A 22,260-nucleotide genomic window follows, 5' to 3' on the forward strand; every position below is an offset into this window, starting at 1 on the left:
CTTTTGTTCATTTGTAAAGAAAACAAACTGAGTGGCTGGCCTTCTGTAACCTTGGATGAGACTCAAGCCAATAGAGATAATTAGATTCCATATTTGCCCTACTAATGTCATAGAATCCAGTTCCAACTCTTCTCTCTTCTCATAGATAATTTGAGATGCCTGCAAGTGTTTCCTTTATTCATTCAATAAACATTTATGTGCAACTAGTATTTAGAGTAAAAATAATTATTGATGTCATCTTAGAACATCACTCTAAAAATCTGCCAAGTAGTTGAAAGTCTTGGGCCAGTTTTTATAACTTAATAATTCTGGGAAAAATATTCCCACCTCTGAAACAGAGAAGAGAAGCCTTTAAAATACTCTATAAAAATGTGATTTTTATAAGAAAAGGTAGTTCTTGTATAGTATATATTTTTCATTAAAAGAACTGAAAGATAAAGCATGATGCTTTCTTTTTCGATACCTGTGTCTACTGGATGGAAGCACAACACTTGAAAATTGAAAACTGAACATCAAGGAAACTAGTGTCATTGGTCTTCCTGGAACCCAGAAAATAAGTTATATTTTTCTACATACTAAATTGAGGGCAGCTTAGGTGTTATTAACACAAGCTTTGGTCAATTCTTCTTGGCTTAGTTTCTTGGTTTAAAATAAAATGAAAAAGGGGAGAGGCATTTTTCTTTTCTGAAATTAGGATAATAATAAAATTATAAAAGTATAAAAAGAATGTAAAAATGTTGACATGTTACCATGTTGATAACAAGAACCTTCTGAATTCTTCCATCAACAAGAATTGATGGAATTTCTTCTATCAATCAATAAAACTTTCATCAATAAGAAAATTAGGTGGTTTCTATATCAAGCTAATGTTTGATTGACCAAGGGTATCTCATTACAATTTTTTTCATTTTATTCCTTGGTCTACATCTTCCTTCTCCGAGCCTACCTCCATCTGCCATCTTTCCACTTTTGTGCTGCTGCTCCTACTTGCCACCCCTCTGATTTTCCAAAGCCTTTCTTAAAAATCCAAATTATGTGTTGTACTACTATTTGGCCTTCCACCTCAAAAAGGCATGGTTTTGTAAAGTACCATGCTATAACTGGGGGCGGGGGGGGGAACCTCAAACAATTCTAGTTTTCAATTAATATAATACTCATTCAAACAAAAGACAACACCAATTTCTGCCTTAGCATCTGTGGGTCACAGGTATTAGGTGTGCTTTTTGGGTAACCCATTTCACTAAGGAATATAAATTAATCTCATAGAAATCATAAGAATCCTAGTAAAAATATGTATCTATGTTAGTCACCAAAAACCAGTAAGTAAGTAGGTGGTAAAAAACCATGAGGACTGATCAAAAGGATGTGATTGGTGTTTGGTGGATAGTTTCATACACTAAGCAAATGGCTTGAGGTGACCAAACAAAGACCAGAAATAACTTTTAAATAGTTACCTACCTTTTCAGCTAAGTTTTCTGATCTAAGAAGACTTGGTCACATTTAAAAAAATTAAGTTCCTTCAACATTAGAGGATGAAACTCTTCCATCAGTTCCCCAATTATCAAAAAAGTAAAGTTAGAAATGTCATAGTATCCTATCTTAAAAGATTAATCAAAGAGAAAGTGATGTAAAAGATTCACACCTGATTTTAAAGGAACACTTTATTTATAAATGCTTTTCCTATAAAGGGGAGCCAAGAACAGAAAGGAAATGGCAAAATAAGAAGGAAAACAATACCATGATGATTTTCCACCTCCTGCTGAGAGTTTCAATTATTTTGGGGGTTACAATGTAAAAATCCACCACGTTGAACTTTTTACACACCTTCTCTGTGAGAATTGAATCACTGAGTCACAACCAACTGAGGTTGGAATTGTTTATTAGCAAGACCACTACTACTTGCACAAATCACATAAGGGTGCACTGATGGCTCTAGTGTCTTTTTTATTTTTCCACATCCAGTGATTTCATTTCAAGCCATTTGCTTTGAATACAGATGATAAAAGGTAGCAATTGAAAAACAACAACAGAAATCTGAAATGACCACCACAGGCAATGGGGCAATTGCAAAGAAAATAACCGCAAACCAAAGCAGTAACTTACGGTAGCTACTTTCGCTATCGCTGGCATTAGAAGAAACATGTTCTGCAAGAACAGCACAGCAAATTAAAGAGATACCAAGCATTGAAGAGCAGCCAGAACGGAAAGGAATACACTCATGCAAGGCTACCAGAAATGTGAGCGAAAGGCAAGTAAAAGCCGCAGAGGAGGCTGCATTAAGAAAACTCAGATAAGATAAAGAAGATGAAAACTTTATCTCCATTTTACAGGAACCTGCTGCTTGATTGCTGTTTCTTCTTTTTTAGCAAATGAAGAAAGTATCTTTAATTACAAAAAATGCATAATGTCAATTTAGGCGATTAGAAAAATACTATGACCCATTCATATACCTCTGACTTTCAAGATTTATGTGACAATGACTAGTATGTCTTGACTGAGTGTGTGTTTTCTTGACTATAAATTCAGAAGCTTTGGGTGTGTAGGCAGTGTTTTCTTGCAGGCTTTTTTATTTCTCAATTTTAGCCTTTAAGAATTTTGCTGGAACGCTGCTCAAATTGCTAATTGATCACTGGAATCCCTTGAATTTTATTTCTATTTAAATAGTTCCTAAACACATTCCCAGGATGAAAAGGAATTCTTGAAGATCTTTTCTGCTTCAGTGAGTGAGCTGAAAATCTTTGAGGAAGATGTGAGTCACTGAATAATATTTTATGAATCAGCTCAATAGTTCCTTGTTTTTATTTTAGGATTCTTGCTTGGATAGCTATTGAATACTAGTGGCATGGAACAGGCAGGAGATAAATGGCCTGATACATGGTACAGGTTCTGGCTGAAGTATGTTTTTTTAAAATTCATGCTGAAGGACTTGCTTGCACAGCAATACTCCAAATTGTTTTTTCATACATAGTTCACCTAACTTAACAGGCATGTGTTGGTTATATGCTAGAATTTGAGCTCTTATTTCTAAAATCATTTTCGCTCATCCATACTGCTTATTAAGTTATAGATGATACACTCATCAGTCTATGAACTTATTTGTATATTACTTTAATTAAATGAAGAACATGTGACTATTTGATTTCTGAAACTCACTATAAATAACTTCAGTTTTTTAAAAAGTGACAATAGTTATACATTTTTAGAAAGAGAAAAATAATATATAAAATTATTCTCTAACAATAAAAAAGTGCTTTGATATCATACATTCTTGCCAATTGGATAGAGTAGTTTTAAAGCATGAAACTAATGAAAACCAAAGCATGGGTTAAATTCACACAAATCATTTCTCTTTGTGTTGGTCTCTGATCAGAACTGCATTACTAATCTGGGCACATGTTTTGCAAGTGCAAAGAGGCAATAAGGAAAGAAGTGTGGATGAACCTGTGCAAATCTGTTTTCTGTTACTAAAATGAAAGTCAAGGCACATAATCAATAATAGTGCATTTCATGGAGATTATTATCTTAAGTGCCTTGAATTGGGTAAGACAGGGCTTTTTGTTGTTGTTGCGAAGTTTTACTTTTTAAATTTGTTCAATTTTTAAAGAGCAAACAAACATTTGCATATTCTGGATTGTAATGGTGTCCTATTTTTGACACTCCAAAAGCCACTACTTTTTAGTGATATTTATTATTAACAATATATTAAGATGTTTCTTTTCCCTCTGAAATTGAAAGTTTACAAATTCTCTCTGGTGGTGCTTGATGCTGTCCAGATAATGCTGAAATCAATATTTAAACTTCAGCCACTAATTCAGGAAAAATTTTCTATCATATTCCATATAGTAACTCAAAAATAAAGTTTTCATCTTTAAGATCAGTACTCTTGATCAGATTTTTAAAAATATAAATATCTTTTAAAAACTCTCCAAATGAACAATTTGAATTATGAGGAGTATCAATACTCAGGGTTATAGAAAGAGCCCTTGAAAACAAAGTCCAGTTCAATGCAATTTTGTTTTATACAAATAAACAGCTTCTAAAAATATTGCCCATAGCTGTTAATTTAAAACAACAAAACAAAAAAAATTAAACATGTGATACAGTTGCAAAAGACACAAAACTCTGTTCTCATTTCATTGGTGCCTACACAATGGGGTTAGTTATTAAAGAGGAAAAATCATAATGTAGTATATTAAGACACAGGATAATTATTTTTTAATTGCTTAGTGCAATCAGATACAGACTAAATACATGAACAATTAGAAAATGTAAAGCCTTAATATATTTTATTTTTCACTCTATGCTATAAAGTGAAGACCTGATTTTGTAATGTAGCTAATAAATCACTGATAGGCATATTATTACATATCCAAACTTTAAACATTTCAAGCAGGATCACCGCAAGTCAGAAAAAAAATCAAAGTTAATAACAAATAAATAAATACTCATGGAAGATCAAGTAGCTTAAAATTTGCTTTTAGAGAATGCATGTTCCTTTTGACTACAAAACAGCTCCTTTACTAACAGCAAAGTACAACCCAATTATGAGATTTGACAAGGTCATTAAATATTTCCATGTGAAAAGGCAGAAGAAAGAACATAAAGTACATTTCTATTTTGCTGTTCTAGAACACTTAGCTCACCCTTTCTTTCAACATGGTTTCTTGCTCTTTGGAGGTATTAAGCGGCAGAGCAAGTGATGCTATGGTGGGCATCAGGACCATGTTGATAATATCACATGGTCAGAAAGGGATGGTGTTAACTGCAACAGAAGTTAGAGTGCCTGATACATTTTGCTTTTAAATGCTGACATGCAGAACAAAACGATCGAAAGTTACTTTGTAGGAGCATTCACAGCTAGGTAACAAATAAAACTCGTATCTTGTGCATGCTAGGAGTGAAAGGCCCTCAGGAAAAGGAACAAAAGCCAAACTCAAAAGGAAAGGAAAAGAAAAGAAAAGTTACAGTGACCATTCCTGGAAACTTACTCAGAGTCTTTGTTCCATAACCGTCGTCACCTAATCCGGGGATGTCCTGCATGGAAGTCCCCAGAGAGAGCAATGAGAGAGGAAGAACAGCCACGGAAGAGGAAGGAAGAAGTCAGTGGAGTTGAAATGAATACTACCATGACAGACCGTGCTGCCTTAACAGTCTGGATCCCATTCTCTCTTCTTTTAAAAAAACTTTCACCCCAAACTCCTTGAGCTGAGATTCAAGAAGGAAATTTCTGATTTGCAGAGCAACTCAAGGGTTAAACAAAAGATTGTAAGAAAAAAAATTCAGCAAATGCCAATTTTTTGACCATGGTCAATCACGTTGCCACAGAAATGCCCCACTTAAGGAATACACTTCTCCAAATTTCATAGCAAATTCTAAATGATATCCACCATTACAAGCCCAGTGCTCAGAAAGTGTTTAGTGTTTTGGGGGAGGGAAAGAGTGAGCAAATGTGCTAGTAATCAATAAAGATAATTTAATTGTTCCTAACATTCCAAAAAACATATGTGCCAATGGAATCCAGTATTTCTTCTCAGAAAATAATTTGTCTCAAGACTTAGAGGGTTGCATGATAGAAAAGGCAAACCAGACCCAGTCCTGGTCAAAGATAAATGTTGGTTGGGTGCAAGTCCCAGTCTTGGCAAGTCTCTCTCCAATGCCTTCTGCAAAGAAGAGCCATGTGAAAGGAGGGATCCAGACTGTAGTCAGACACTGGTCACAGTAGTAGACCTGCCCTGCCTGCCTGCTGTGTTGTTTGCCTAGGTGTGTGGCGTGGGAGAGCCTACATCCTGCGTGTTGCCTGTGAATTTTTTTTCTCTTATGTTGCATGTGACATTATCTTTCAGAATCTACTTACGTTCAGGATCACTGGTTTCCTGCTCACTCTGCTCCTTGTTCTTGTAGAATGGGAATTTTCGTGAAAAGATGAAGCTCTTTTTACGCTTGTCATTGAATGACTGTGAAGGAGAAAAGGCATGGGGCAAAAACAGGGGACGTCTAATTGTTGTCACACTCATGCTGACAAAACAACTAGTTTGTAAAAGCACAGAGAGCTGTAGTGACGCAAGTGGATAATTCTAAAGTGGTGCCAGAGAGTTCTAAAGGTCGATTTTATTTTCAAGGAGTATAAATTCTGAATGGTGGCACCTTGGAAAAGTTGTCTCCTAAGCAAAAGACTGGTTACAGATAAATGGTGATGGAGGGAAAGAGTCTTAAATTAGAAGGAGAAGACCCAGAATTTTTTGTGCTGGCTCTATGTCTTGCTAGTTCATCACCTTAGAAAGGGAATTGAATGTCTCTGAACCTCAGTATATTCATCTGCAAAATGAGGACAATGATAGCAGCTCTTACGTTGTGAGACTCACAAAAGACAATGTAAACATAAAGTGCTATACAAATGTCTTATCACCATCAGGTAGAAAACACTTTATTGGAGAAACTGGTTTTCTTCTTAGTGTCTTGATGTCTTTTAAAATAATTTGAATTTGAGTTACTTTGGTTTAGTTTTAATTAAAACTGCACAAAGAAGTATGTAGATTTATGATATAATTATAGACTTACGCATGAATATATAATCATTAGAATATAACATTTTTATTCAAAAGAGATTTTTAACAATAATTTAGCCCCAAGCCCTCATTTTGTAGACAAGGAGCCAGAGGCACAGAGAAGTTGTGTCCTATACTGATATCACAGAGCTAGTTGGTGACAGCCATGAGGCAATCAACCAAAATCTGTTAAAATTGCTGCTAAAGGGGTATTAACTTGATATTAACTTATCAAAGGAAAAATGGCAGTCACTCTAGATTCTGATCAGGTAAAAAAAAAAGTAAGAATGACTGTCTTTAAAATTTTTAACTATTCCATTAGCTTAAATGAGGCTGAATTAAAAATAACACATAGATACATAATATGATACAGGCATTAGAATTTATTCATTCAAGTGGATATCATGTGCTTGCCTAGAAGACTCCCTAAGAAAATTCCATTAATTCCAGTGCTGATGTTCTTATGCAAATGTTTTGTGGCGTTTCTCTTTGGGAAATGTGTTGACAGTCATTTTATAAGTTATTGGCCATGCAGGTCTTACTAATTTCATATTCATATATCATTAAAAAATATGTTTCATCAGATTGACTACTACCCTTGTTTGGCTGATTTGGCTCTGAGGGTCTTTCGGTCTTTCAGCTGCTGAAAAAATTAAAATCACTCCCCAAGGATCAAGATTTGTTACCACACAGCTATTGAAATGAAGGTGCCAAAGACTCTGAAGATAATTTGAAAACAGGTATTCAAAAACATTTTTGGCAATGGAAGCTGTTAGGAATAAATGTAGAGCAGCAAGGTGACCACTTAGAAGGAAAGGACACTCATTTGGATGTGTGCTTTTGTCCCATTGCTGGGAATGAGTCCTGTGCCCTTATGGATTTGAAGCTTGACAAAAATGGTATAAATAACTCATCTTCTTTATATACTCATACATTCCCATATCAAATATCCATTTTGGCAACCATGTTCATTTAGGAAACATTAAAGTACTGAAATGTTGGTGCTGTCACTCGGTAAGTAATTCATTACTATTTTAGGTAGTAGAAACTTTCAGCAAAGTAGTAGAGCTCAATTGTATGTCCATTAATAAGGTTTTATGAAAAATAATGAACCAAATAATAATTTCTGAAATTAGGGGACATATACTTTACATTCAAGTACTAAAATTACATTCTCAGAGGGAAAAGAGGTATCACTTCAGAATTTATTACTCTGCTGACAGCACCTATGTTCAATATAGTTTTATCATCAATTGTAATTTAGGGTTGGTGTCCAAAAACAAGGTTGAGAACTGCCCCCAAATTTTCCCAGTTAAAAATGATAGTCCTTAAAAGAATACTAAATATTCTTGCATCACTCCAGTTTCATGCCACTTTTACATTTCAAGCATATTTAAACTCCAGTAACTGAAAATAAAAGAAAAAAAATCAAGTAAGAATTAATGGCATGTGATACTGCAAGGTATGTTAGACATTTAACTTCAACATCACCAATGACTTGTCATGCAAAAAAAAAATTACACACTTTCATGCAAATACAAAACAATGCCAAGAGAAGTAAAGCCTGGGGTGAAAATGTAGACAGAGAGGGTCAATGTAGAAGGCTTTGAGGGCCCAAAATGGGGCTGCATGCAAGCCACATCATTTAAATGGTCTCAAGGGTCAACGGAATATGAAAATGTGTTATCTGTGATTAATTCTTTTATGTTTCAAAGCAAGGACTATAATGTGTTAACATTTCCCAAGTATGAAAATGTTGTGTATCATGAATCATCTGATTGGGACATAATACTACTAAGCATCACACTTTTCAAAAGAACAGAAAATACACAATAATACTTTAAGAATAAAAGTATCTAACATGTCAGTCTTATTAGCAAAAACCATTTCAGATTGGAATTAAAGAGAAGGGAATGGAAGTATTGGTGGTTACATTTCCTTACATTTGTGGACAAAAAAACCAAATCACAATTTCAGTTCACATTCACAGACTTAAAAGTCACAAGTTAAGGATCTTAGCTAAACATTTCAACTATAAGAGACTATATGTGGTTTATAATGCTTTAACAGTATTCTTTATTTTTTTATTAGACATGTGTAATACCATTATATAAGCTTTTTTGCTGCTGTAATTTTTTTTCTTCTAATATAGAAAATGAAAATCTGTTACACGAGTGCTAGGTGAGAATAATAAATTAGCAATTCTACTATTTGTAGAACACATTGTTCTGAAGCAACTGATGGCTGATTTACAGCTCTATTCTCAATTATACTTGATCAATGATATTCTTTGTCTCTCTAGTGACAGTATCTTAGCTCTAGATCCATTGCTTTCATAGCAGGAAACGTCTTTAAATAGAGACTTTGAAAATACCAATCAAATGTGGCATGGGGCAAGCTGGCAAATCTAAGAATTCTATTTTGGAATTTGACCTAAAATGTTGAGTTCTGACTAACTATTAAAGATGATAAAACAACTAACATTTATTGAGCACTTATGTGCCACATTTGGTTCCAAAAGCTCTACATGAGTTAATCTCCATGCTAACTTCATGAAGTTAGTACCATCATTATTCCCATATTACAGAAGAGGAATCTGAAGTGTATAAATCTTCTATTACTTGCCCCAGAGTCACACAATTGGTGAGCAGAGAAGTCAGAAATTGAATTTGCAAATATTCCTGGTTGCAAATATCACTGTTTTTAAGAGCATGACAAGTTTCTGCAACTTAAGCCTGCTTCAAGTTTATATTTAAAATTATTAGTGCTTGACTCTCTTAAGTGATATCACAGTGTGTTCTTCCCACAGCTTGATGCTTGAAGATTATTTATTTAAATCATCAGATGCTATTGGATTCAACAACATCATTTTGGTTATCCTGTTACTATTTTTGTGATATTCATTCATATTTTTTGACTTTCTTCAATTTTTCTTTTTATGATAATGTAAAAAAGGAAAGAATTTAAGTGTGACAGGCCATGAATGGCAATTAAAAGGTAATTGCCCATTAACTGGCAAATCTGTGGAAACAAAGGTAAATTGTGGTTGCTTAGGGCTGGGGATAGTGGGCACAGAGATTGGGAAGTGGCAGCCAAGGTTTTTTTTAGGGGAGATAAAATGTTATACAATTAGATTGCAGTGATGGTGGCATAACTCTATGAATATACTAGAAAACATTGAGTTGTATACTGTGAGTGAATTGTATACTATGTGAATTATATAAAGCCATTTCTTTTTAAAAAAGGACCCTCTCCCCAGTCTCACAGTATGGACTGAGAAGAAACAACTGTAGCAGGTTTCTAATTTTATTTGGTGTAAATAATTTTTATCTTTAATTGAATGAGAGTAAGCCACTCATTCCAACCCTTGCAATCAATTAGATCTACATGTCTTTTGTTTATCTGATTTTGTTTTGTCTCTGTTAAATGAATACCTTTCATGTTGTGACAGACATTAGAACACCCATACTAGGAGTCACTATTACTCAGAAGTCTCCAGGTTGTTAGGTCAAATGGCATGAAATTGCCCAGCCTGACCCTGAGATGTAATGGCATTGGTGAACTGGCTTAAGATAAAATACATGCTTCATGAAAGAAGGAAACAAAACAAAAAACTAAAATTATTTTCCTACTCAAATCTCATGTTTTTAAACACACATGAGTGAATCTTGACATATTTTATCTTTCTCATCCAGAAAACCTTAAAACTAGGGACATGTTTTACTTTTTCTCCTCATCTTCCTGTTCTTATTTCTCAAGCTTTAAAAAAAAGTTTCATAGTTCTAAAATGTCATCTTAGTAATACGAGTGTTCTCTGGGCAGAATTTAGGTTTAAATTTATACTGAGCTCAGATACGTCTTTTCTGTGACCTCCTTATTGTTCTATACATGCTATTTTCCTCTCCTTGTTTCTCCTCTAAAATAATTGTGTTCCCCTGGGAAAGTTGTTACTGTACATTTGGGCCACTACTTTGTATTATACAAATCTTATTTTCACACACATAAAAAGAGAACTTCGAAAACAAGTGAGGTAAAAGAACAAGTAATAATGTAACAAAGAGGGGTTAAGGGAAAGATAAGAGTTGGCTTGAGATATATCTGCTTACAGAAATGTGTCTATGTGAATGCACGTATACATGTGTGTCTATAACATTGCCTAATTAAAAAAAAGATTACTTTTGCAAACCTAATGAACTAATGGATGTAGGCATTGAGTATCACTAGCTGCTACAATCACAAAGAGACAGTCAGATGTTTCATGCCTTCTGATAAAAGAATAAAATATTACTACAAGGTAGTCTTGAAAACCTCTATTTACTCCCAAAACAAAACTCCCTCAAATGAATCAGAATCTAACCAAACCTCTGGATTGAACTACCAGTTTACAGCAACAAAGAGGACAGAGAAACATGGTAATTCAAATTCATACTATAAAAATGCAATCAGCAAAATCCGAAATGTGGGAAGCTCTACAAGACAAACTATCTGATTTCATCTATATAAAATTGCAAGAAACCAATAAAAAATGGCAGGAAAACATATAGATCAGAAGAAACTTTGAGAAGGATCAACCAGTTACAATGTATAGACTTCATTTTGATCTTGATTCAAACAAACAAATTATAAAACAAAACAAAGCAACAATTACAACAACCAAACCCATTTGTGATACTATGAGCCAATTTGGCCCTGAAAAAATACTGGATACTTGTTGATCCACTAAGAAAAAATACTGGATACTTGTTGATCCACTAATTGTCAATTTTTATGTGTAATAACGGCATTATGGTCGTCATGCCATATTGCAATATTAAGAGCTGAAAAAATGTGATGCATTGGATTGCTTCAAATTAATATGGGAGGGATGTAGTACTTATGTACCCCCTGAGTATATTGTGAAGGTAGATCTGTAAAGAAGCCTCAAACTTCACTTAACAGGTTTATTGCTGGTTGTGATACAGGGATGACAATTCTGAAACCATTTGGTGTGTGCTGTAAGGTTGAACAAATGAGTAAACACATGGATGTTGTTGGGAACCAGGGTTGTCACTGTGAAAGAAAGGTGAGATACAAACGTGGTATGGAGGAAGGAGAGAAAGACTCTTAAGATGGTGACCAGTAATTAGAGGCATGAGATATAAACTTAGGATTTTCTAAAAAGTGTTATTTCTTCTCTATCCATCAAAGGAGCTTAGATGTAATGATACCCTAACAGCAAAATGCACATTCAGTACTCAGATTTTGTCTTCTGGATGCCATTTTCCACAAAAGAACCTAGAATGTTTTAGAGAAATGGCTGATTCCAAGGCTGGAGCAGAGAAAGTATAAGGTGAGTCTGAAACATTTCGTGGGGCCAGAAAGTAAGCACTATTAAATATAAACATGACACCAAACACAAAACAAATAAACAAAACCTAAAATGAATGGTAGCATATGAAAAGACACAAACGAAACCTGGATAATTTGAATATTAAAATGAATAACGACAGTAATAAAGTATAACACATTCAATTAAAAAAATTTGAGTTCACTCTGATTACCAAAAATACATAAATTATGTAATTAAAAATGGGATAAAAGAAAAGCTCTTCTTTAGAGTATGACTAATAATTATAGAAGGAAGGATAAAGTCAGGAAATCACCATTTTGTAATCATCATTATAATAGTCAAGTTAGGGAAGAATCATCTGTGGATGCTTAAAGCATTAGTTGAAAGTTTGTTGGGGAATAGGATATTTAACTCTTCCCAGATTATTTAATTATTAAAAAGAGGGGAAAAGATACCTTTATAGTGGAAAAATCTGGTAAATATCACCTTAATCAAGTGATCAAAATTAGCATCACCAAATTGTGGGACAACATGACACCATGGGCCTCCTGATGGAAAACACTGAGAAGTACACAACATCACTTCTGTAGTATTTCTGCCAAATATGTCAATGTCCTGAAAACTATAAAATATGTCAATGTCATGAAAACCATAAAAACTAAGGAATCATTCTAGATTAAAGGAGATAAGGAAATAGGACCAACAGAATGCAATATGTAGTCCTGAGTCAGAAAAATAAAAAGTCATATTTTCTACAACTTTCTCTCAATTCAGCGGATTATACCAACATGAGTTGGTAATTGTTGAAGCTTAGTAACAGGTAAAATATATTCATAATTCTACTTTTTCTACTTTTTATATGTTTAAAAATTTTCATAATAAGGATAAGAAAAAAGATGAATTGTAAAGCACTTAATGCAATGCCTTAAAAATACTTAATAAAAGTAGCTAATAGCAGGAAAAATGTTTCCTTTTTATAGTTTTTTTTCTTTTTTTTTTTTTTTGTTACTACTTCAAATCTAACACCAGGAATAAAAACAATTCCAACTCGCATGAAGCACAAGGGGCTACTTGTACCTAGAAATAAGAAAAAGAAGCAGATCAGAAAAGTAGGGAAAAATCAAATCCCAACGACTATCATTTGTAGCCTAGTGAAGGCTGAGAACTGGGTTCATTATTTATGAAACTGTGGGAGCTAATCCTCTTTTGATCTCAAAAAATGAAATTCAATTTAGAGTTCTTTGCTTAGGAAGAAATCAGAATCACAAAATGCCAATCATTCTAATTAAGTTCTGTGAAATGGAATCCCAGATGAAACCTGTTTTATTTTTCCCCCATTTATGTTATTTCTAAGACTGATCATGCTAAATAAAAGCACATCACTCAGTCAGCAGTCTAAGTTGGGGAGGCTCAATTCCAGTAAAAAGCTCAGGTAACCAAAGGGCATAGAGACCAAGCCCAGTATAGCTAAGGAGTAGCTGAAATTATATGCTGGATTTTACGATGACTCTAATGCATATAGTAAGTAGGATGTTTTCTTTAACGTTGAGGCCCAAGACATCTACAGCATCACTTTGTCTGAGATGTCATACTTATTTCTCCCGAGGAAATAGAGACCTTCTCTTCTCTCTCATCTTGCACCCTTCTCCAGTCGCCACTCAGATCTTTCTGCTTCTCCTTACAGCAAAACTCCTCCAAAGTCATCCCTTCTTCTCTTCCCTTCTGAACTTACTTCAATCACACTTCAAATATCGTAACATCATCTACACCAGAGGTCAGTGACCTGTGGCCCATGAACCAATCCAGCCCACTATGTGTTTCTGTAAATAAGGTTTTATTCAAGGATAACCATGCTCATTCCGTAGGTACTACCTATGACTAGTGCTACAGCAGCAGAATTGAGTATGTGCAGCAAAGATCAGATGGCCTGCAAAGCCTAAAATATTTACTCTCTGGCCCTTTACAGAAAAAGTTTTCTGGCTACTTATCTAAACCATTTTATTCAGGATCACCAATGAACTTCATGTTGCCCAATCAAATGTTGATTCTCAGGTCTCATCTTACTCTGTTGATCTTCCCATTAGACATAGTTCATCATTTCTTTCTTCCTGAAACGCTTGCTTCCTTGAACTCTGGTACACCTCCACATTTTCATTGTCATCCTACCCCATATAGCATTTGTCCTCAGTCTGTTTTGCTGGATCCCTCTTCATCTTTCTGGTCTTTAAAAATTGGGGGTATTTGGACTCAGTTTTTGAGTCTTCTCTCCCTCCCTCCCCAGCTAGGAGCTTTCCCTGTCTCCAGCTTGAAACTTTCCCAGAGTTCCAGACTCATATATCCAATTAATTGCCTACTCACTATCTTTACTTAGATATCTAACACATAGTCTTCAAACCAAACACGTGGTCTTCTCCACAAACCCTCAACAAGCAAATAACAAACACCAAGCAAGCAAACAAAAACCTTGGTCCTCCCTCAGTCTTCTTCAACTTGGGAAATTCTAACTAACTCTTCCAATTACCCAGGCTGCAAACTTGCAGGGACTCCTCTCTTTCTCTCACACCTCACATCCAATTGGTTAATAAATCCTGTGTTCTCAGCTTTAAAATACACCCATAATCTGACCACCTCTCACCATCTCCACCACTACTACCCCAGTCCAAGTCACCACCATCTCTTGCCTGGAGCATGATATTGACCTCAGCTGGTGTTCCTGCTTCCACCTATTCCTGCTGCACTTTATTCTCCTTACAGCAGCCAGGGTGATCATTTAAAATTGTAATTCAGATCATGTCATTCTGCTCGAGATCCTCCAGTGACTTCCCACCTCATTCAGAATAAAACCCAAAATGTACAACATGGCTGGAAAGGCTCTCCATAATCCAGCTCTAGCTACCACTTTGATCTCCTCTGCCACTGTGCCTTCTTTGCCTCACTGTCCTCCTGCCACATTGGCCTTGTTGCTTTTCCTTGAATCCTTAAATTCAAGATTTCCTTGAATCTTGATTCAGGGACTTTGCTCTTGCTGTTCCCTCTGCTTGTAATCTTCTTCCCTTAGAAGGCTGATTCCTCACATCGTTCAGAGTTCTACTCACATATTCCCCCTTATCAGTGAGGCTTTTTCTGACAGGCCTATCTAAAATTGTGCTGGCCCTATTACTATTTGCCTTCCTTTGTCTTTTCTTTTTCCCTTTCTTTCTTTCTCCCTTTCTTTCTTTCTTTCTTCCTTCCTTCCTTTCTTTCTTTTTTAACATTTATCACCATCTGCCTACATACACATTTGTTTATTTTCTGTTTTCCCCATGGAAATGTAAACTCCCTGAAAATAAGAAATGTGTTTTCATCCACTGCCATCTCTCTGGTGCCTTAGAACATGTACATATAGTATATACTCAATAAATATTTGTTGAATGAATACATGCTCCAACTCCTTTTGTGTTTCCCCACATTCTGGCCTTTATTGCTCTCTATTTTTTATCTTTTACTTGACTGTCTTCTACTAAACTGTAGACTAGCTCCTTAAGTAAAGTGCTTATTTTTACTTCATTTACTGATTATTTTCAATATCTCCCTAACCTAGTACCTGGCAGAAAGTCTGCTAGTGAATAAACAAATCAATGATCAATGCAGAAACTGGCTTATCTGTAAAAAAGTGGGAGGATTTTCAAGTTGACCAATTATTTATCATGTATGGAGCTGTTCTTAGGGAGGGACTTTAACAATAATAGAACTGTCAACTAGGACCTGGAGAAGCTGAACAAATAATATTCAATCTAAAGAGAATGTGACGTTTTCCAGTGTTAAGCAATAAAGCCAAGGTATCAAAGCAGAATGTTTCTGTGTACTCAAACCCCATGTTTCCTATGACTGTCTACCATAAATCCTTGTCTGGTTTTATGAACTAAAGAGACCTGATCTTGCCTCATTAGAGTCTGCCTACTGTGGCTCCTGCCACCTGGCCGCTGTGGATTAAAGACCTGTCACATCATCAAGCTGCTCTGGCAGGTATTACAGGAACTCAGAGCTGAAGCAAATAAAACTGCTATTTGAGTTTCACTTTAAGTCCTAATTATTTATAGACTAACCAAAATGAATTGTACTGACAATTACCATTTTTAAAAACAGTATTGAATAGAAGTTTCATATTAACCAGAAACACTCAACTAAATGGCACACTAGATTATTTCTTGTAAACCCACAAATTTAGTTTATGACAGCTCCACCACCATCCCAGGATGCAGGAGCTGTCCTAGCTCTATTCCCAAATTACTCCTCTGCCGGGCTCTTAGGTACTTACCTGAGGCTATTTCAGAAACAGTGACTGACTCTACGTCCCACAAGATGAAGGAACAACTACCATGTTTATGGCTGTTTTTTAGGTTGAACTGCCTATTTCTTTTTTTTTTTTTTTTACACAATATCCTCAAATTTGTATGGATTTTTTAGTTAAAACAAATGATTCCTGTCAACCTTGCCCCAGACTGCAGAGACACCCAGTTCACCATCCTTACCCCTTAGTGATGAGGTGAGAACTCTAAAGGCTTCTAGGTGGAGCTCCCTGCCTACCAGTGCCTATGTTTGAAAAGGATGTCTCCTGAAGTTGAGCAGGGCACAGACTATGTGGCAGCCCTGTACTACCATAAAGAAAAGGAATTTTATTGCAAGGATACTAGAAAATCTCATCAAATCTGAGGAACTGTAGAACAACCAAACGAGATAGGCCACATGCAGCTAAACCACATGAAGAACTAGAATAGAAGATTCAAATGCAATCAGGACACTCACTCTATCTCCTGGAATGTTTGCTTTATTTTTCTCTCCCTACTGATCAGACCCTTTTACATGGTGGCAAACACAGCTACCACTGAATCCTAAGCTCCCTTTCTTATAGTTTCTAAACCAGTGAGTGACTCTAGCACTCTTTGGGTTCAAGCTAAAAAATCTCAGGGAAGATCTCTGATGTGCTCAGAACGGATTAGATGTTCAGCTCTGTGTCATCTAATTATGACAGTGGTGGCAGTGGGCAGGGTCTATGTGGACATAAAAATTACTTCGCCGTGGTAGATGTGTGTGTCTGTTGGAGTGGGGGAGGTATAGAGAGAGGTATTCTCCAAAGAATGACATGCTATTATCAGAAAAACCTGAGACATCAAGCAGAGAATACAGTGAGTGCTTGCCATGCTTTTGTTTATCTACTTCAGAATTGTAATTGACAAAAACAATCTAATTTTGGACTGCCCTTCCACTCCACCTCATGTTTATCCTGCTGAAGTACTCTATCTTCAAAACTGAGCTTAAGGGTCATCTCATTTTCTCAACTTGAAGTTGAATTAGTATCCTTCTCTAAGTTGTCACAGAACTCTATATACCTGTTTTTACCCATACCATAGTACTTATGACATATTATTCTCCGTCTGCTGCTATTAAAGAGGAAGATTGGTGAGGTTAGAAATTGTCGTACCCATTTATTAACATAGTTATAATAACTATGGCTCTCCCCAAAACAATATTTCCAGATTAGGCTGCTTTCCTGAACCTCACTCTCATAAGTCCAACCTCTCACTCATGCCCACCTAGATGTCCCATAGCTAAAACTGCTTCAACAAATGCTCTGGAGCAACTTGGGAAAGAATAAACTTTGACTCAATTCATACCAAACACCAAAATTATTAAGGGATAGATTACAGATCTAAACACACAGGCTTAAACTGTACAATTTCCAGAAGAAAACATACAATATACTTATAATTTGAGGTAGGCAAAGATTTATGGATAGAATGTAAAAAGCACAAATCATAAATAAAAAAGTTGTTAAAATGGACTTCAGCCCGTTAAAAATTTCTGTTCTTCAAAAGAAGTCATTTAAAAAATGAAAAGACAAGTCACAAAGTGGGAAACAATGTTTGCAATATATATATCTGAAAAGTTTTTGATTCAAAGTATTTTTAAAGTCCTACAATTGAACAATAAATAGAAAAACCAATAAAAAATGAGCTAGAGACTTCACTGGATATTTAACATAAGATATATATATGTGATTAGAAAGCATATGAAAAACATCATTAGTCATCGGGGAGATGCAAATTAAAGCCAAAGTTCACTTGATACCCACCAGAGTAGCTAAAATTAAAGACTGACAATACTAAGTGTTAATAAGACATGGAGCCCTTACAACTCTCATTTAAATTGGTGGGAATGCAACATGATACAGTTACTCTGAAAAATAGTTTGGTATCTTCTTGTAAATGTAATCATATAACTAATGTATGACTTAGAAATTCACTCCTAGAAAATTACCTAACAGAAAAACATATGTCCACAAAAAGGTATCTTTACAAGACTGTTCACAATTACCTCAAACTGGAAACTGCCCTAATATCCATCAACAGGTAAATTAATACATTGCGGTATATTCATACAGTGAAATGCTACTCAACAATAAAAAGGACTGAACTACTGATGCAGGAAACAACATGGATGAACCATAAAAGCATTATAGAAGGCAGACACAAAAGAGTACAGATAGATAATTCCAATGACTGTAAGTCCAAGAACAGGCAAAACTAAGCTATGGTGGTAGAAATCAAATCAGTGGAAGAGTTAGGAAGGATATCTAATCCATATATTATCATGGTTGTAACCATGACACCTCCCAAAACTGTATTTCCAGCCCATGCTAGTCTCCTAAATATGTATAGATTAATTTTCTATATCTTGTCTCAGGAGGTGGTTTTAGAAACTCTTTTCTCTTCGTCCATCTCACGAACACTTAGCATTTTTAAGGTTATGCTTAGGTGTTCTACCCAATGTTGTCACAGTGAATGCCACTTATTTTTATATATTTCTCTCCTATCACATTATGATCTAATAGCAGGTAACATGTTACTTTCATTTTGGTATCTCTGGGATTTAGAGCATGACAGGTACTCAATACTCACTGAATGAATGCAGGAACCAAAATGTTGAGCAATGATTTCTACTATGAGTATGGAGAGAAAATGTGGGCAAAGCAAAACAAAACAAACACAACAAAATAACTGAACATCTGGTGAAAGGGGGGAGAAGTAATGGAAGAATAAGAGCCATACCGGCTGGGCGTGGTGGCTCATGCCTGTAATCCCAGCACTTTGGGAGGCCAAGGTAGGTGGATCACCTGAGCTCAGGAATTCGACACCAGCCTGATCAATATGGCAAAACCCCAAAAAATACAAAAATTAGCTGGGCGTGGTGGCATGTGCCTGTAGTCCCAGCTACTCAGGAGGCTGAGACAGGAGAATTGCTTGAACCTGAGAGGCGGAGGATGCGGTGAGCTGAGATCACACCATTGCACTCCAGCCTGGGCAACACAGAGAGACTTTGTCTCAAAAAAAAAAAACAAAAAACAAAAAACAAAACAAAACCCACATAGTTTCTTTTTATTGCATTTCTCTGCAGTTACTCAGATTTGTCTTTTTTTCATGAATTTAATCTCATAATTCTTATGCTCAATGATCTCATTTACTTCTAGCTGCCTTTTATTACTAGTAATAAAAATGAGGTGGCTTAGCTATTTGCTTGTATGCATTTTTTCATAGTGTCACATTTTCAGCTCTATCTATTGTCCACAATTCAATAATGGAAAACTTTTAAAGATTTCCAGTAGCATTAATAACTCCAATAAAATCTACCATTTAATTTTTCTTTTCTAACTTTTTTCCCAATTAACCTTTACTCCCTTTCCTAACTAAAAGCTTAATTTATTAAAAAAAAACAACAACAACTTTTTTCCATTAACAAATGGAAGCTTCCCGTTTTAGAAAAAATTCAAAGGGAATTGAGGAAAAAGTTATCATCTTATTACAGAGATACAAATATCCCTTAGTGTTATTTCTTCATTTTAAAAAAATGTATCCTGTTTAAATTTAGTTGTACTATACTTTTCTATATAATTTTAATTCCGATTTTTAAGTTTACTATTTCACATAATGAAGTGTTATGGGCATAGACTTTGGAATTTGGCTGTATGACTTTAGAAATATTATTTAATCTCTGAGCCTCAGTTTTAGGTATTTAAATGTGATAACATATTAATAGCTCTCACCATAGTTGCTGACACTATAGTTCAATAAATAGAAGCCAATTTTAATAGTAATAGACACACTTTCCCAATTATTAGAAAATCTTTAGAAGCATCAGTTTTAATAAACATATAACAATGAAATGAAATTAAAACTCAGTAACATAAAGGAATTTGGAAAATTCTCAAATGTATGGAAATTAAGCAACACTCTCCTAACTAACCAATGGATCAAAAAAGAAATCACAAGAGAAAATGAAACTACTTTTAGATGAATGAGAATGAAGACACAAGATACCAAAATTTATAGGATGTAGCTAACACTGTACTTAGAGAAAAACTTATAGCCATATATGTCTATACTAAAAAAAGATCCAAAGGAATAATCTAATCTTCTACCTGAAGATACTGGAAAAGTAAGACCAAACTAAACCTAAAGCAAGGAGAAAAAAAACAATAATAAATATTAGAACAGAAATTAATGAAACAGAGAATTTTAAAAATTGAGAAAAATTAACAAAACAAAGTGGGGAAAAAAATTTTTTTTTTTTGCAAAGATTGATGAAATTGATTAACCTTAGCTAGACTGACCAAGAAAACAAAGATTTACATTGCAAACATTAGGAATAAAAGAAGAGATATTATTATTGACCTTACACAAATAAGATTTAAAAGGAATACTATGAACAATTATATGCCAGTAAATTAGCTAACTTAGATAAGATGGACTAATTCCTAGAAAGACACAAACTACCAAAATTGAATCAAGAAAAAATTAAAACGCAGAATAGACCTATAACAAGTAAAGAGATTGAATTAGTGATTTAAAAAATTATCCACACAGAAGCCCATGCCTAGATGGCTTTCCTGGTGAATTCTACTAAACACCATTTAAAAAAGAATGAAAGCCAATTCTCACAAAGTTTTCTAAAAGATAGAAGAGGAGACATTTCCCAACTTATTCTATGAGGCCAGTATTACCTAGATAACAAAATTTGACAAAGATATCATGAGAAAAGAAGACTACAAACCAAGCCATCTTATAAACATAATGACAAAATAGTATTTCAAGTGAATTTACTGCAGTGGCTTAACATTCCTATATTGTTTGCTGTTTTCCATTTTCTTTGTAGTCTATATTGCAATGAATATACCATTCAGTGCATTTTGGATTATTTTCTTGGGATAGATTTCTAAAGGTTAAATTGTTGAGTTAAAAATTATGAATAGTTTAAAAGTTTTGACACACTGCCAAATTGCTTTCAAATAATCTGTACTAATTGACATTTCCACCAGCAACCATTTATTCGTAATTAATAACTGGTCCCAAGAATGTTATCATGATTGCTTTTTTTTTTTCCCTATCAACACCCTCTACACTCTCCGTATTGCCTCCTTATAAGGTAAGTCTTCCTGCCCTCGAACATCAGACTCAAAGTTCTTCTGTTTGGAACTCGGACTGGCTCTCCTTGTTCCTCAGCTTGCAGACTGCCTATTGGGGTATCTTGTGATCTTGTGAGTTAATACATAATAAACTCCCATATATATATATTGTATGAATAATATCATATATATATATATATTTCCTCTACTAATAGGATATATATATTTCCTCTACTAATAGGATATATATCTATATCTATATCTATATATATAGATATATATATATATATCCTATATATCCTTGATGTTTGCAAGGCAGGATGGATGTTGGAAGAAATGTAGCCGTGGTGGATAATACAGTGCAACAACATCATCTTTGGGATTTGATTCTCTGATGCTTCTCTCATATTCCCAGTTTAAGGTCATGTTCATATCCATGCTGGAATACTTTGAATCCTAGCAAATAAATTAATACTAAACCTAGTCTGCCAAAGCCCTGTGTTCAGAATGACGGCACCTTGTTAGAAGGCTTGCCTAATTACTCTAGGATCCTCCGTCCTAGATATATATCTATAGATATAGATATATATATATAGGATATATCTATATCTATAGATATATATATATAGGATATATCTATATCTATAGATATATATATAGGATATATCTATATCTATAGATATATAGATATATATCCTATTAGTTCTGTCCCTCCAGAGAACTCTGACTAATACGACAGTCAAGAGCTCTGCTTAATTCCTTTTGCTGGTAGAATAACCTCCCTATCTTGCTCCCTATTCTACTTGGTGAGTAATGATCTATTCTTTAATATTTAGCTCACATGTCCCCTCTTGCTTGCCTATACTCCCCTCCATAGCAGAACTTATCCTGCCTTCCTCATGCCCCTTCAGTACTTTGCATGCACTGTCACTTTGCCTTAGTAACTT

The 22,260-nt window shown here is 34.8% G+C and overlaps 1 protein-coding gene across 26 annotated transcripts in view; it reads right to left on the reverse strand.

Moving 5' to 3' along the window:
* Positions 1 to 22,260, reverse strand: part of DLG2 (discs large MAGUK scaffold protein 2) — a 2,193,106-nt gene that overhangs the window by 23,079 nt on the left and 2,147,767 nt on the right. For 17 of the 26 annotated variants that reach the window (XM_055355573.2, XM_055355572.2, XM_055355580.2 and 14 more), the window contains one exon: positions 5,855 to 5,954. In XM_055355573.2, the coding sequence (XP_055211548.2) occupies positions 5,855 to 5,954 (100 nt within the window). Of the gene's footprint in view, positions 1 to 4,988; positions 5,035 to 5,854; positions 5,955 to 22,260 lie in introns of all 26 variants that reach the window. The other 9 variants (XM_055355576.2, XM_055355574.2, XM_019036748.4 and 6 more) reach the window with 1 other exon arrangement.

The sequence above is a fragment of the Gorilla gorilla genome, chromosome 9 (genome assembly GCF_029281585.2).
Source record: "Gorilla gorilla gorilla isolate KB3781 chromosome 9, NHGRI_mGorGor1-v2.1_pri, whole genome shotgun sequence".
NCBI lineage: Eukaryota > Metazoa > Chordata > Mammalia > Primates > Hominidae > Gorilla > Gorilla gorilla.